The sequence below is a fragment of the Panicum hallii genome, chromosome 6, assembly GCF_002211085.1.
Source record: "Panicum hallii strain FIL2 chromosome 6, PHallii_v3.1, whole genome shotgun sequence".
NCBI lineage: Eukaryota > Viridiplantae > Streptophyta > Magnoliopsida > Poales > Poaceae > Panicum > Panicum hallii.
In genome coordinates, this window is record NC_038047.1 from 4,496,637 (window position 1) to 4,511,723 (window position 15,087).

General features: G+C 50.7%; 2 protein-coding genes across 2 annotated transcripts; one reads left to right on the plus strand and one right to left on the minus strand.

Annotated features, from left to right (window-relative positions):
- The first annotated feature begins 5,020 nt into the window (after positions 1 to 5,020).
- LOC112897727 (polyphenol oxidase, chloroplastic-like) lies at positions 5,021 to 7,437 on the plus strand. The gene is made up of 2 exons (XM_025966121.1): positions 5,021 to 6,008; positions 6,299 to 7,437. Exons 1-2 carry the CDS (start codon positions 5,022 to 5,024, stop codon positions 7,289 to 7,291), a joined length of 1,980 nt encoding a protein of 659 aa, XP_025821906.1. The 5' UTR covers position 5,021; the 3' UTR covers positions 7,292 to 7,437.
- Positions 7,438 to 9,900: 2,463 nt separating this feature from the next.
- LOC112896440 (polyphenol oxidase, chloroplastic-like) lies at positions 9,901 to 12,085 on the minus strand. The gene is made up of 2 exons (XM_025964405.1): positions 11,132 to 12,085; positions 9,901 to 11,047 (listed from the first exon to the last, which is right to left on the minus strand). The coding sequence occupies exons 1-2, from the start codon at positions 12,041 to 12,043 to the stop codon at positions 10,061 to 10,063; spliced, it is 1,899 nt and encodes a 632-aa protein (XP_025820190.1). The 5' UTR covers positions 12,044 to 12,085; the 3' UTR covers positions 9,901 to 10,060.
- Positions 12,086 to 15,087: the final 3,002 nt, after the last annotated feature.

Sequence of the window (15,087 nt, forward strand, 5' to 3'; positions counted from 1 at the left end):
ACTCAAACCATAGGGCCCCCAATTATCCAATGATCCGAATGAAAAGTTCACACAAAAGGTAGCCGACTCCTTGCAGAGATGTTTTCCTCTCAAACCTGATCGAGAAGGATGCAATCATCCCGTGCGGCAAAGCGTGCATGCGTGCCTCACGTGTCCATTCGTCGTCTTGCCGTCTGTCGGACAGCATTGTTCTTGTCTGTACCACTAAAAGGTAGACATGCGTGCTGAAAATATAGCAACTAAATGATCCATAATTTTCAAATAGTGATCTAAAATTAAGTTTCCATTATACTACTGTATCTTTTATAATAACATTTTCAAAATATCACATCTGGATTGACATTTTAAGCAAATACTACTTTATAAAGTAAGAACAATTTACTCGCAAAGCTGGAACAGTTGTATTTTCAGAACAATTATAATTGCTTGGGAACATTTATAATTGTTTTATCCAGATCTTTTAGAGATATTTGTTAGAATATTGTCTAATTAGTCAAAAAGAGAAACTGTTCTGAAACAAGTAAAGAAGTTCGAAGAAAAACATTGTTCCGAATAAAAATATCCAATAAAAAGGAAAATGTTTTGTGAACAAAACAAAATGTTTTAGCAAATATAAAATGTTCCAATACTCCATTTTAAATTAAACTATGATGAATGTAAATGAATCAAAATGTATTCATGTGTGATCTTGATTATTGTATTAACTGTGTATAACAATATCGTGCAAACGGTTTCTAAAAAAGAGAGAAACGATTTAGAAGAAAATGCGCATTGAAGCTTTGTATTCCCAACCGTTTTCTAAGCAGTAATATCGATCACCTTGCATGTGTCCTCGTGCCCATGCTTACGCTGGAGGTAGCTTGCATGGCTTGCCTGCCATGCATTCAGCCTTCAGCCATAGCGCTATGATGTGCCAGCACGTATAAAAGCTGGAAACGGAGTCGTGCGATATCTCCAATCCTATTCGCGCGCGTGATAAATAGAAATTGCCCTCTAGCCTATACAGTTTTCGGACCTTTTCAATTGGATAATATAAATACAGTTTTCATCCTAGTCTGCACCCTCTAACAGCATAAACAAGGTCACTGATATCGTCACATGCCACCATGAAGTCGTTGTGTCCCAAGGTCTAGCCAATGCATATAATTAATCGAGACCGAGGGACCTGACTGAAATAACCGATACCGAAACTGAAAAAACTAAAACCGAAGAATTGGGTCACAAATTTGGTTCCAAGAAGTAATTAACGGAATTAAACTCAGTTAATTAGATTTGGACCCTCAGTTAACTAAAATATACGCTACAATCTAACACAATTACAGCCAAACTGACACAACAGCATACCATTAAAAACCTCCTATCTGTATAACACAGTCACTCAAACTCAACCCTTCCCCTCCCCAGTTCCGAGTCCCATCCCCACCCAACGCCCCACCACACGCCACACATAGCTCCCGGACGCCACCTCGGCATTCCATCCCCGAGCTCGAGTAGTGATACAACGGGCCGTCAGCACCCATGCAACCACTGCCACCTTCTCTTTGTGCTGCAGTGACGCCCGACGGCGCTCGTAGGCCATCGTGCTGCAGCGGTGGCCGGCGCCGCCTTTTCCCGATCCGGCGCCTCCGCCCCTGTGGCACCTTCTCCTCCCCTTCCCCTTGATTTTGGATAGTCTGTGAATATGAGGATCGATTTTGTCCGTGGATTTGGAAATCGATCAGTTCGGTCGGAATCGAAAACCAAACTGACTGAAACTGAAGTCGTCTGTCTCAAGAAATTTATGAAACTGATCGGTTTACACTTTTATCAGGTAACCGAATTTTGTAAAAATTTGTAGAACCGAATCGATCTGTTTGGTCTAACCGAATGCCCGTAGCTATGTACCACTGTCGTGTACCCATAATTGTTTGTCGCGGTGCTCCATGACATGCATGGCTGCCATCACCCTCTGCTGGTTGCTGTTGTAGACGCAGAATTACCAGAGGAAGATCCGGTTGACTGCTTCAACATCGATGCTCTGCGCCATGCAGTGTCGATCTGATCATGCTCTCTTTGTTCTCAACTTCTCTTTGACTAAGGCTCCGATATATTAGTTTGTAGATCGATCTGTGCAAAACTGCACATCTCTAATAGACGAAACTAGACCCTGCCATCGGGCCAAAAACGAGCGCCGGATGAGCCACGTCTACGGTAAAACTCTATCGTTGGTCCATGTGTTGTTTTGATCGGACGGACGGAACACAGCTAGCATGCAGGGATTTTTTTTTTCAGCACATTCCAAGGGTTGCTCGATAAATCTCTATACTCTTCCTGGGTATTCTTTCTCCGGCAAACGCTCACCGCTTCCCATCGTATTGAACATGCACAGAAACTCCCTTCCCCTTACAAAGAGCAACACACAAGAAGAGCCTAGGCTTTCATGATGTTCATCGCAGCTGACGCCGGCAGCCGCGCGAACCCCGCCGTCACATTCGCATTCACCACCTGCAACCACATTGTCATGCCGACCGGCGACCGCCGGGCTCTACTGCGCCGCGCAGTTGCTCGGCACCACCTTCACCTGCTCTCTGATCCGACCACAAGCGTCCTCCGATTGGCTAAGAATTCTTGGTCATTTCGCTGCACGGAAGGCTACCCCTCGTCGGCGTACTAGCGTGGCTACTCTCTCGCTGGGCCTACCACGAGCTGATGGCGATGGCTGCCTCTGACGGTTGACCTAGGTCGGGCTTGGCCGCATCGCAGCATCTGCGCGCGCATCCCCTGCCACCCTCTTCACACGCTGGTGGGGTCAAAGCGGTGCAGTCCAAGGGGCGGCCACGTGGAGACACAACGAGCCCGCACTAATATGAGGATGCTTGTGGTCGGACATGCTGGGTGCGATGAGAGCATCAGAGCACAGCACGCAACCGTCCCAAGCCAACGGCCGGCATTGCAGGGTGACCGCCGCCGCCAGCGGTTTTGCCGACGCATGAAACAAGTTTCTACCATTTCCAAAGCTTACCATTTCTCGCCAATTCTATAACGCGATTCTCCATCCCTCATGGTTACAGTCCGATCGGAGCTTCCGAGTTCATATAAATGAGGAGAATATCTGAAGTCTCAAGCACACACAACAATCCTATACTGAAAAGGTAAATGGGCTATTGCATGTCTGCATCTATGGGTACGTTTGGTTGCTGGGTTTAGGCCAGCTAGGCTTAGCTTTTTAGCCTAGGCAGCCCAAGCCTCTGGCCAGTTATGGTTGTTTGGTTGGCTTCTAAGTCAATGCAGGCCCAGCTAATGCGTGGCTTGCATTGGTGGAGATGGGCTGGTGGTGTTTGGTTGCCGTTGGCTAACCTGGTGCGTTTACCGGCCGGTCCGCATAGGTGAGCTTACCATCCCACCGGCTTTATTACCGGCGACGAAACCCTAGGGGTAAGTCCCCTTCCATTCACCGCTCCTCGCCTCCCGTGCGTCTCTTGCTTGTCTCGCCTCCCTCAACTTCCGCAGAACTTCTTGCATCCATGAAAAAAAAAGAGTCTCCCCTGGTCCAGAGCTAGTTCATGGTAAAGATCTATCAAAGCATCCAAGATAACAGACAGAAATACCGCACTAACATGAACAATAGGCCACAAATACAAGGAAACTAGCAGATCTAAACATGAACAAAAAACATCGAAGAAACTTTCAAGTAGTACGAGCAGATCTACATAGGAGGAAACGACAGAGGAGGGAAAGGGGAGGCAAGAGAGGGGCGAGACACGATGCAAATCGCGTTGGCTCCATGGCGGGAGCATACCAGACAACCACTTCTCTCCGAACCCTAGGGCACGGCAGGAGAGGCTCAAGAGCGGAGGCGGAGGAGAGCAGAGAGGAGAGAGCTCGAGAGCGGAGTAGGAGGCGGCGGCTGCGAGTGTTGAATAGTAGCCCGGGGTGGTTACCCTAGCGAGACGACCGGCTTATATACGGTGGCCAAGCGGAGCCAGGGGTGCCCCCGCGGAGCCAGTTCCACCCGTGTGCCCGCCTGTATGGCCCGCTAGCTGGAGCTTGGCCCCGGTAGTATGCGGATTTCAGCCGTGCCCGCGGAGCCAGGTTAGGGGTGTCGATTTGCACAAGGGGATCCAGGCTAAGTGGGCTATACAGGCAACCAAACATGGGCTAGTTAGGCTGCTGGAGCCTGGTTGGGTGTTAGCCACCCAACCACGCAGGCTCTATGTGTATATAGCTCTATTCATAAAGAGTCTTTATTATTTAATGCATGTTAATGGTTGATTTGATTTAGAAGGCACATCCAAAAAGCAAAACAATACTCTCATGCTTGTTGTTCTCCCATCGTAGAAATAGGCTAAACACCACCAGATTCGCCGCGCCAAGTTTCTAGTGTGCATCTATATATAAATGAAAAGGAAAAATTAATGCTAATGTATACTTCAGCTTCCTCGAGTACGTGGTTTCCCATACACATTTCATGCTCCTAGCATGCCCGTGTGCTTCGTCTTCTCGCCGCATGCAACATGGTAAAATCATGCTGGTGCCATTTACCGCCGATGCAGATAACTAGCTAGAATACATGTGGCCGCCTTTTATTAGGTTCATCATATAAACTAGAGTAAAATGCACCACATGTTTCTAAATTTATCTCACTATCTTAAATCAGGTCCCTAGACTTCTAAAATGTATTTTTGAATCCTTCAACTATTTTAAAAAATTCATCCGAGATTCCAAACGCTGCACATGAACTTCTGATGTCGACGTGGCTGCCACGTGGTGCCAAGGAATATTGGCAAGTTCATAAAGTGTAACGATACATTCCTGCGCGACAACGGATGCACGCGTACCTCACGAGTTCGTTCGTCTTCTACCCGACCCCCTCGAATCTCGCCGTGTGTCCGACGGCATCACCAGCAACCGTCTTGTTGCAACATCTAGAAACTCGACCACGACCTGGGGTATGTGGAGGTACATGCTACACGTGCATCACGGCCACCGTTCCGTATATATACGACGTTGTCTGCCTGCCGTGTCATCACAAAGGCAAAGGCATGCACGGCGGCAGGATGGCGAGTGCCGGCGGCGCCACCTCCATTCTGGTCCTCGCGCCCGCAGCTGCGGTCACCTCTTCATGCCCCTCCACGCTCTTCTTCAAGTCCGGGAAGAAGAAGAAGAAGAAGAGCGCCGCCGCCACCGGGGCGTGCCACGGCCGCCGGCGCCGCGCCACGCCGTGCAGGGCGACGACCAGCGGCAGGGGCGAGGGCGACAGCGACGGGCTCCTCTGGCTCCCGCGGCGCGACCTGCTCGCCGGCCTGACCGGCGTCGCCGCGTTCCCAGGCCTCGCCCTCGCCGACGTCCCCAAGGTGTACGAGGGCTGCGGCGCCGGAGAGTCGCTGGTCACGGACGACCTCCTCGGGTGCGACACCATTGGCGGCCCCCCGTGCCCGCCGCCCGCCAAAGCGGGCATCCAGACTGTGAACTTCTACGAACTGCCGCCGCCCAAGAAGGTGCGCGTGCGGCGGCCGGCGCACGAGCTGGGACCCGACGAGGTCCGCAGGTACCGGAACGCCCTCGCCGAGATGAAGGAGCGCAATGTGTCCGACCCCAGCAGCTTCGCGGCGCAGGCGGCGATCCACGAGGCCTACTGCGACGGGCACTACCACATCGACCCGACGGAGAGGAACCGGGCGTTCGACGTGCACTTCTCGTGGCTCTTCGCGCCGTGGCACCGCATGTACATCTACTTCTACGAGCGCATGGTCAACCACTACATGGAACGCGACGGCAGCGGCGGCGGCTTCGCGCTGCCGTACTGGAACTGGGACGCGCCGGCCGGCATGGCGATCCCGGCCATGTTCAAGGAAAAGAACTCCGCTCTGAACGACAACTACCGCAACCCGGATCACCTCGACGCCATGGTCGACCTCGACTACCTCAGCCGCATACAGAAGCCGCCGGTCAAGTTTACGTCTCAGCCACAAGATCCCGAAATGTACAAGGATATTCTTGATAGCAACCTCAGCACCGTATACAATCAGGTATATATATATATATTAGATGTACTATTTATATCTATATGTAAGTATTTTACATTCTAGGTGTTGCTACGCCTAACTAATTACTGGATAAATTTCGAGTAATAACTATTGCTCACGGTTATTTAGTAACTTTTACTAAACGTGATTCAGTAATACGGATATTCAGTTTAGTAACTTCTGTTCAGTTTGGTTGGCAGTGTTAATGTTGAGTTGAAATAATCAGCCGCACCTAGGACGTAGAATACATAAAGATTACTCGAAATTTACCTTCATTTTGGTGTTGTTGGCAGATGATCCGGACCGGCAAGGGCGCGCGGTGTTTCCTCGGCGACAAGTTCTGCTCCGAGGCCAGCTTCACGATAAACGAGATCAACGAGCGTTCGGGCAGGAGAAGGAACGGGAACCAGAAGCTCCTGCGAGGGACCACCTCCGGCTCGCTGGAGCGGATGGCGCACACCGCCGTGCACGTCTGGACGGGCAACCCGGGGAGCTCCGCGGTGGGGCACGACGGCAAGGAGCACAAGGGCGCCGACATGGGCTTCCTCGGCTCGGCGGGGCGGGACCCGCTCTTCTACTCTCACCATGCCAACGTCGACCGCCTCTGGCACCTCTGGTCCACCAAGCTCGGCGGCGCCGGCTGCAACGACCCGGAGTGGCTCGACACCAGCTTCGTCTTCTGCGACTTCGTCGACGGCACAGACGACATGAGGCTCGTCCGAATCCGGGTCCGTGACGTCCTGGACACGGCCAACCTTGGGTACACGTACGCGGAGCCGGACAAGGAGACCGGCTACAAGGACTGGGTGGACAGCAAACCGACCCGACGCCTGCCGCCGGTGTCGGCGGCAACGCCGGTGACGAAGTCGGAGCCGCCGACCTTCCCGAAGACGTTGAAAGTCGGCGAGAACGTGGTGATCGAGTCCGTGCCGCGGCAGAAGAAGCCGGGCGGCGGGAAGGAAGTGCTGGAGGTGCTGGTGATCGAGGGCATCGATTTCGACCCCGGCCAGAACTCCAAGTTCGACGTGGCCATCAACGCGCCCTCGGAGAATGCCAAAGATGTGGGGCCGCGGTACGTAGAGTACGCCGGGAGCTTCGCCGGCGTGAGGGCCGCCAAGGAGAAGCCCGGCGACCGACGGGCGGGGGTCCTCGCCGTCCCGATTGACGACGTGCTCGCCGACGTCGGGGTGGGCGACGGGGAGCCCGTGAGCGTCGTGATCGTGCCCCGCGAAGGGGATGTCAAGATCACCAGCGCCCCGAGGATCGAGTTCCAGGCCTACTGCTAAACGTACGGCCTACTGCTAAACGTACGTACGTGCCACCGCCCCCACCGTGGTCACCGGTCGGCAACAGAATTGTATTAAGAGCTCATTTTGTTAAGAAAATTGTAATAAACACTATGGTTTAAATGGAATTAAAATTGAATGCGGCATTAGAGAGAAAATCAACTTTCAAATTCAAAATCAAACCTCTGGAGGTAGCAACTACTAGCAATCAACCTCAACCTGCTAGCTGCCCCGTCCTTTCTGCATGCCTGCCCTCACATGTTGTCCTGCTCATCACGACAGAGGGGGGGAAAGAAATACCACCATTCACTTTCAACTGTACGCATGAATCTTAAAATGGAAGATAAAATAGACTTTCTATCTTCCGGAAGGTGGATAGGATTTTCGAGAATAATCAGCCTTCTACTTCTCTCAGTTTTGCTGAAGTGGACTTATATTTTGGGCAAAAAGACCACTTTTTTGTTTTCTTTTCCTTTTTGGCTAAGAGTGAGAAAAACTTGGCCCAAGGAGAATGTGGCCTAGTGCAAGTCTACCTAGATTTTCTTTTCATTTTCTCTACTTTCTTTTTATGCTATATTTTGATCATTCAAATACGAGAAATCAATTGTTACATGCTATATTCTAGATTGTTCAAATTCATGACAACTTTATTATTTTCCTAGTACCACTCAAATGTTCCAAGATTTTCAAAATGTTCATGTCTAGTAGGAAAAAAATCATTGTTCGTGTTATATTTTCATTGTCCAGTAGGAAAAAATACACTGTTCGTGTTATATTTTGGATGTTCCATTTGTGACAATTTATTTTATTTTTTGAGGAAGTATTTGTGACAATTTATTGTTTTGATAGTATAATTAACTTGTTCTAATATAGGTACACTTTGATTGATCCAATAAGAAATATCCAATGTTCCATGTTATATTATGAACTGCTCTATTAGCAGTACAATTAAATTGTTCCACGATCTTAAACAATATATAGCTATATTTATGTTGTTCTAGATGGAATATTCATCGTTTCATGTTATAGTTTGATTTGTCGTGTTCCTGCTAGGCAAAACAATTTTTTCCATGATTTTCGAAATATTAGAAGTAGAGAAGGAGAATAGAAATTAGAAGGCTAAGCAGATCTAAATAATCCTATCCAAATCCGACGGTCCAAAACGCCTTTCCCATCTCTTCGAAATTTATAAGGGCATTAGCTGTTTGCCCGCGTGTTGCTACACGAGAAACAAATTCTCTCCACGTGCATCAATCTTCATCATATTACATATTTGTAATTAACGACATATAGCAATGAAGACATGCATACATGTCGTTGCTTTAAACAACATTCATGTATGTGTTGGTACGTTGGATATCAATCATGAAAATTTGGAATTTTCCACACGGTCATTATAAGAATCGGTTTTAACCACCGCATGATCCATAATAACGGAGTTACTCAATCATGCTCCAAGCAAAAGCACATCCGGAGCACGTTCTTCGCACAATCTCAGCTAATCATCTATGAATGAACTGCAGCTGAAAATTGGAAACGTCTAAAAGCTGTTAGTGGAAGAATTCAGAGGAAACCCCTCAGAAAAAATACAGAACTGCGAGTACCGAACGCAGCAGACTTGTTTTTACTTGCACGTGGCTGATTCTGTGTTGTGCAGGCGTACATGTACTAGCCGACGGCGTGTACATCTAGTTGTGAGGGTGGCACTGCACGCGACCCGGACAACCACGTCCACACATCCATTTCACGTGCATGGCTCGCCCACTGCTCACAACCACGTGAGCTGGTCGTCGTCGGCAGGGTATGATCATCCGGTACCGGTATGATTGGCCGATACAGATCTCGTCCGGGTTGTAAGGATCCAGTCGCCATGCCACCCAAGCCTGTCGATCGCGCGCACAGGATTTCTTCCTCCGCGTGCATCGAAACCAGTGTTTAATCAAAAGTAAAATTTGACACTTTTCGCAAGTTTTCCATTTTGAACAAATTTAACACCTGCTAAATGTTCTTCCAGTGGTAGTTGAAATGCCCGCCATCAACAGCGACGCACTTGCAGCGAGTTCGTTATTAATAACATCAAGATTTATCATTCAATCTTTTATATGTATCTATAGGGGCACGGTGTGCATGCATATACGATCGTCTGCATATGTATTTTGTTTTAAGAAAAATCTTATATATAGCATGGAGCAAAATGGTACTGATAGAGCCCAAACAAAATGGTACTGATCGTCTGCATTTGTATTCATTGTGGTATGTAAGTTCATATCTGAATTATGTCGCTCAAGTTGCAGATAAAAAGAAAAGCAAGATCTTGATTTTAGCCTAAAATTGCAATTTATACAATCTTGCTTAGTGGTTGCAAGAGCCTCAGTAGCACCTCAGGTTCTACGATCGACTACCCGTGGGAGCAAATTTTTTAGGATCTAACGGCGTTGTGCTTTCAGTGGTAGGTTATGTTTCCATCGATAACAAGATATCTGTGATGACTTCATCAATCTTGAGGATTTGCCGGCTCAGTTCTCGAAAATGCTCATAGAGATAGGGTTTGTACATATATTCATAGGGGGAGTGTGCGTGCTTGTGAATGTCTAAGTTGTACTGTCTAATTAAAAAATTCGCACTATCCATGCAATTCCAGGGAACACCCGGCCCCACCATAATTTTAAAAAAATTATAATACAAATGTCACAAGCAAACTACAAGGCCGGCCGTTTATTCTTGCGGACACCGTTGCGACGACATCGCCACTGGCGCACTGCATTCTCCTCACGCGTTCTGGATCGTCGGCGGGAGGTAGACCTTCACCTCCCCCGCCGTGCGCGGCACGAGCACGACGTCGACGGTGGCGTCGCCGCTGGCCCCGAGGTCTGCCAGCACGCCGTCGACGAAGAGGCTGATCTTCCCGAGCAGCGTCCCGCCGTCCGCCTTGGAGCTCGGCACGGCGGAGAAGCTGCCGGCGTACTCGCTGTACTGCGGCCCCACCTTGAGGGCGTCCTCCTTGGGCACGTTGATGGCCACGTCGAACTTGTTGTCCGTCTGGGGGTCGTACTCGATGCCCTCGACCACCAGCACCAGGTCCTTCCCCGCCTCCTTCGCCGGCACGGCCACGCCAGGCACCACCACGGCCTGGTTGCCGCGCAGGCTCAGAGGGAACTCCGGCGCCGCCGCCGCCTTGCCCGAGCCGCCCTTGCTGCCGGGGGAGAGCCGGGTCGGCTTGCTGTTGAACCACGGGAGCGCCTTCTCCGATTCCTCGTCGTAGGTGTACCCGAGGTTCTTCGCCTCCAGGACATCGCGGAACTTCATCCGCACGAGCCGCGGCTTCTCGACGTCGTCGTAGAAGACGAAGCTGGCGTCCAGCCACTCCGGGTCGTCGAAGCCGGCGCCGCCGAGCTTGGTGGACCAGAGGTGCCACATGCGGTCCACGTTGGCGTGGTGCGAGTAGAAGAGCGGGTCCCGCCCCGCCGAGCCTAGGAAGCCCATGTCGTTGCCGCAGTGCGGCTTGCCGTCGTGCCCCATGACGGCGCCGTCGTTGAGGGTGCACCCGCCCGTGGGGCTCGGCCGCCCCACCCAGACGTGCACGGCTGTGTGCGCCATCCGCTCCAGCGTGCCCTGGCTCGCCGACGGGTTCGGCTTGATCTTCTGCCCGTCCTGCCTCCTCCTCGAGCGCTCGTTGATCTCCTTCACCCGGAAGCTCGCCTCGCTGCAGAGCTTCTCGCCCAGGTACGCGCGCGGGCCCTTGCCGCCCCGGATTTGCTGCAACAATAATCGTGAACATGTGAGGTTACGTATATACAAATATACGTATAAACATATATACAAACAATAATGCATATATACCTGCTGGTATATGGTGCAGAGGTTCTTCTGCACAGCCTCATCGTAGGCTGTGGCGGTCGCCGGCGTCCGCACGAAAGGGATCGGTGGCACGTCTTGGGGGGAGTGGATGTAGTCGAGGTCTATGAGGGCGTCGCGGTGGGTCTGGTCGCGGTAGGGGTCGTAGAGCGGGTTGGCGAAGGAGTCCTTGAAGATGGCCGGGATCCCCATGCCGCCGGGCGCGTCCCAGTTCCAGTAGGGCAGCGCGAAGGTGTCGTCGCCGATGAGCTGCCCGAGGGCGCGCTCGTAGAAGTAGATGTACATGCGGTGCCACGGCGCGAAGATCCAGGAGAAGTGCACGTCGAAGGGCCGGTTCTTCTCCGTGGGGTCGTACCGGTAGTGCCCGTCGCAGTAGGCCTCGTGGACGGCCGCCTGCGCCGCGAAGCTCAGCGGGTTCGACTCCGGAAGCGCCCGCATCTTGCCGACGGCCTCCTTGTACTTCTCCTGGTACTCGCGGTCGAGGAGGTGCGCCGGCCGCCGGACGCGCTTCACCGCGCCCTCCGGCACGAAGTCGACGATCGGGATCCGCATCTGCGGCGGGCACGGGAAGCCGCGGTTCGGGTCCGAGCACTCCACCAGCTTGTCCGTGACCTTGTCGCCCCGGCGGCAGCTCTCCACGGGGTTCGCCTCCAGCGCGAGGGACGCGAGGTCCGGGTACCCGGCGAGGCCGGCCGCGACGCCGCCCAGGCCGGCGAGCACGTCCCGCCGCGGCAGCCAGAGGAGGCCGCCATCGTTTCCGCCGGCGCTGGCCCGGCACGACACGGCGCGGCGCCGGCGGCTGGCGCCGGCGGCCTTCTTGGACGGGCATGCAGGGGAAGTCGAGGCGGCAGGGGTCGCCGGGACGAGGATGCTGGAGGTGGCGCTGGCGCTCGCCATGGCGCCCTGCACTGCACTGGTGGATCTCACTCAGTGTTGCTGGCTCGGTGTGTGTTGGCAAAACGTATGGGTGCCCCGGCCGTTTATAGACGGTGGGTCGATGGAGCGAGCCATCGACTTATCCATCCGTGTACCCGGCCACGTGCTGGAATATGGGTGGTGCAAATTTTCAGGCTAATTTTCTTTTTTTTTCTTTCGATGCCCCATTTCAACGAATGGTGGAAGTCATTTGAGCTGTAAATTGATGATCCTTATGTGTATCCTCAATCTCTTTAGTTCAAATATTTATACTACTTCTTCAAAATGAGATCCTATATATTTTAAAAAATTAGCTCAAATATTTAAATTGAAGAGAGTTAAAGGTGCACCTAAGAGTCATCAATCTGCACTTCTAAAATAACAATCCAAATACGACCTGAGTGGTAGTCATCTAGAGATTCAAGATGGAAACCCTCCCCTTTTACTCAGTGTACCGGGGGCTCGCCATGAGCTCATCTCAAGCAAGTCCCATTCAGAGCATTAGAGGAAGGAAGAAGAGAGCTCGGCTCTATATTATGGATATTTGTATGCTGGCGGGCTTTTTAAGCGACCACCGGCCCTCTTTCCTTTTATGTTGAGTAAAACAGGAGCACCAGCGAAATGACCTCAGTAGTAGCAGTGAAATCTGTAGTTTGTGAGTTTGAAAATCAGAATGGCACAACGTGATGAGTTGGAGATCTCCTCTGACGATCTCTGCTTGGAAAATATATTGCAAGCATGCATATTCGATTCTGTCTGGGGGTGATTGGTAAAATTTAGCTCTTTAAGGGGCTGTTTGAAAGGACTCTCCCAAACCGGCTTGACCGTCAAAGCCAAAACTGGTGAAGAAAAAAAATTAATTTTACCACTACGATATATCTCGATTTAGGTTAATCAGGTCAAACCGAAGCCGATAAAAACCTCGACAGGTTTACGACGGCGACATACTCGCGCTCCTGCTGGGCCTGGCCCGTGATGGACCCTGACCGTGACATGCCCGTCCCGTGGAGTCCTCGTGGCGGGTCGATCGCGGAGGAGGCACCCGGTCCCGCCGGCCCGACGACGACGCGCGCCGCGGGGGCCGGGGGCGACGCAAACGCGTTGCACGAGGGCAAACGGACGGACGTGCCAGCCTGGGGCGTCGTCTTTTCTCGTTTGGTCTCGCGTCCACACGCCCGTATTCCGTTCTGGCCCTGCAATGCAAGGGCCTTTTTTTATTAAAAAAAAGGATGATATTTGATCGAGCTATGCGGTGATCGAGGAAAAAAAATACACGTGAGGTTCTTCTGCTAGCATACGAGGTCATATTGGATCCGAAACATTGGACGGCGGATGTTAAGATTAACATAGCCACCGCAGGCTCCGGTACCATCTTTTCTGGGTTTGCCAACTTTTTCTCAGCAGACACCAGGAGCGGAGCTAAGGGGTATGCTAGTTGGGCCGCGGCGTACCTGTAAATCCGGCCAAGTAGAGTCAGCTAATTTTTATTTCTTGTGCTGCTCGCCCGAGCCTTCATTTGGCGGCGATGCACTCTTCTTATTATTTTCACAGTTCAACTAATCCCACCTCCATCCAAATATCTCTGTGTGGTCGCACGCACGTGCGTTCAATTTGCGCAGCTTCGTATCCTTTTTTGCAACCACGTGCCCTGTGTGGCAAACTTAAATGCATGTGATTCGTCCGCACGCATATTTTCACGCTGTTTCTTCATCTAGGATCTTGTGAGGCAAAATATGTGTGACGATGCCACCGCTGGCCTGGCGATTTGTACTCGCGTTCTTGTATATACTAGCTAGTGGCTGGATAAACTACATGGTCCTCAAACTTATCTAGATGAGGAGGACTGGTCACGGGAGGCAGGTTCAGAGTGCTACCTCCATGAGATCGTGCACAAATGCTTCATGTATTAGTGAACTTGCAAAGTGGTTCATACTGTAGCTCCAAACCAACGTAGTCATCATTAATGGCCCTACGCACGCATGGCAGTGTGTGTCATCCATCTCACAAAATTTTACCGGTCATCATTTTATCACTACCGACCAGACCATCAGGCCCTATACATGTCATTCAGTAAAGATTTTTTTCTATTTTGTTTTGTGGGCGCATAGTTGGAGCCGGTGTCAGTTCCCATAAAAAATGCGAACATTTGCACGTTTGCACTATGCTCAGCATAGTTAGATCTCACATTTGCACCACTACAGGCCAAACATATGCTCCTGCGTCCTTCCATGAAGCATGTAAATGCGCGCGGCTCATGACTAGGTCCATATGGTGGTGGCAGGAAATTTGTGGAAAAATTAGGTGGAGGGAAACTTTGGTATTGCTGGAACTCTGGACTTGGTGTTGAGGAGCTCACCGTGCTTGGGAAGCTGGCGGATGAAGATGACTCCACGTTTCTGTTTTTGTCAAATGAAGATGAGAGCTGAGCAGCATGGACGCATGGTGTGAGAAAAAAGTCATATGTTTGTGAACCGGCCTCAAGGATGAGATCCATTTTAAATGGGACAAGGATATTTTTAGTTTTTCTTTTTGGATCAAGCTCGAATGAAATTGAAGCTAGTTTGAATTTCTGAAAAACAAAAGAAATGGCAAACCTTTTCCTAAATCCTCTCTCGCTCGGGAACAAACATGGCTCGGCCCAGACCCTCTTTCCATTTCCGAGCCCATCTCGCCTAGGCCTACCTCCACCTCCTCTCTTCTCCATTTGCCAGGCCGGCCCAACGGAGCTTCTTTTCTCACGCCCTTTTCCTACCTGCAGCCCAACAAGCTCGCGGTTGGCCACCTCCTTCCTCAATCAATTCCATATGTTTGTTTACGTAGTAAAAAACCTTTTTTTTTTTGCGAAAACGTGAAACCAATTTTTTGCATACGACAATCTAATATGGCCTCGATTTAATATGTTTGTTATGTATAAAATTTTTATTATTTTTTGGCAAAAATATAATTCTTTGTATCTATATTTGGACTACTCCAAATTTGAACTACACGTGTGGTACATAAGAGCTTTGAATTAAAAAAGAAATTAT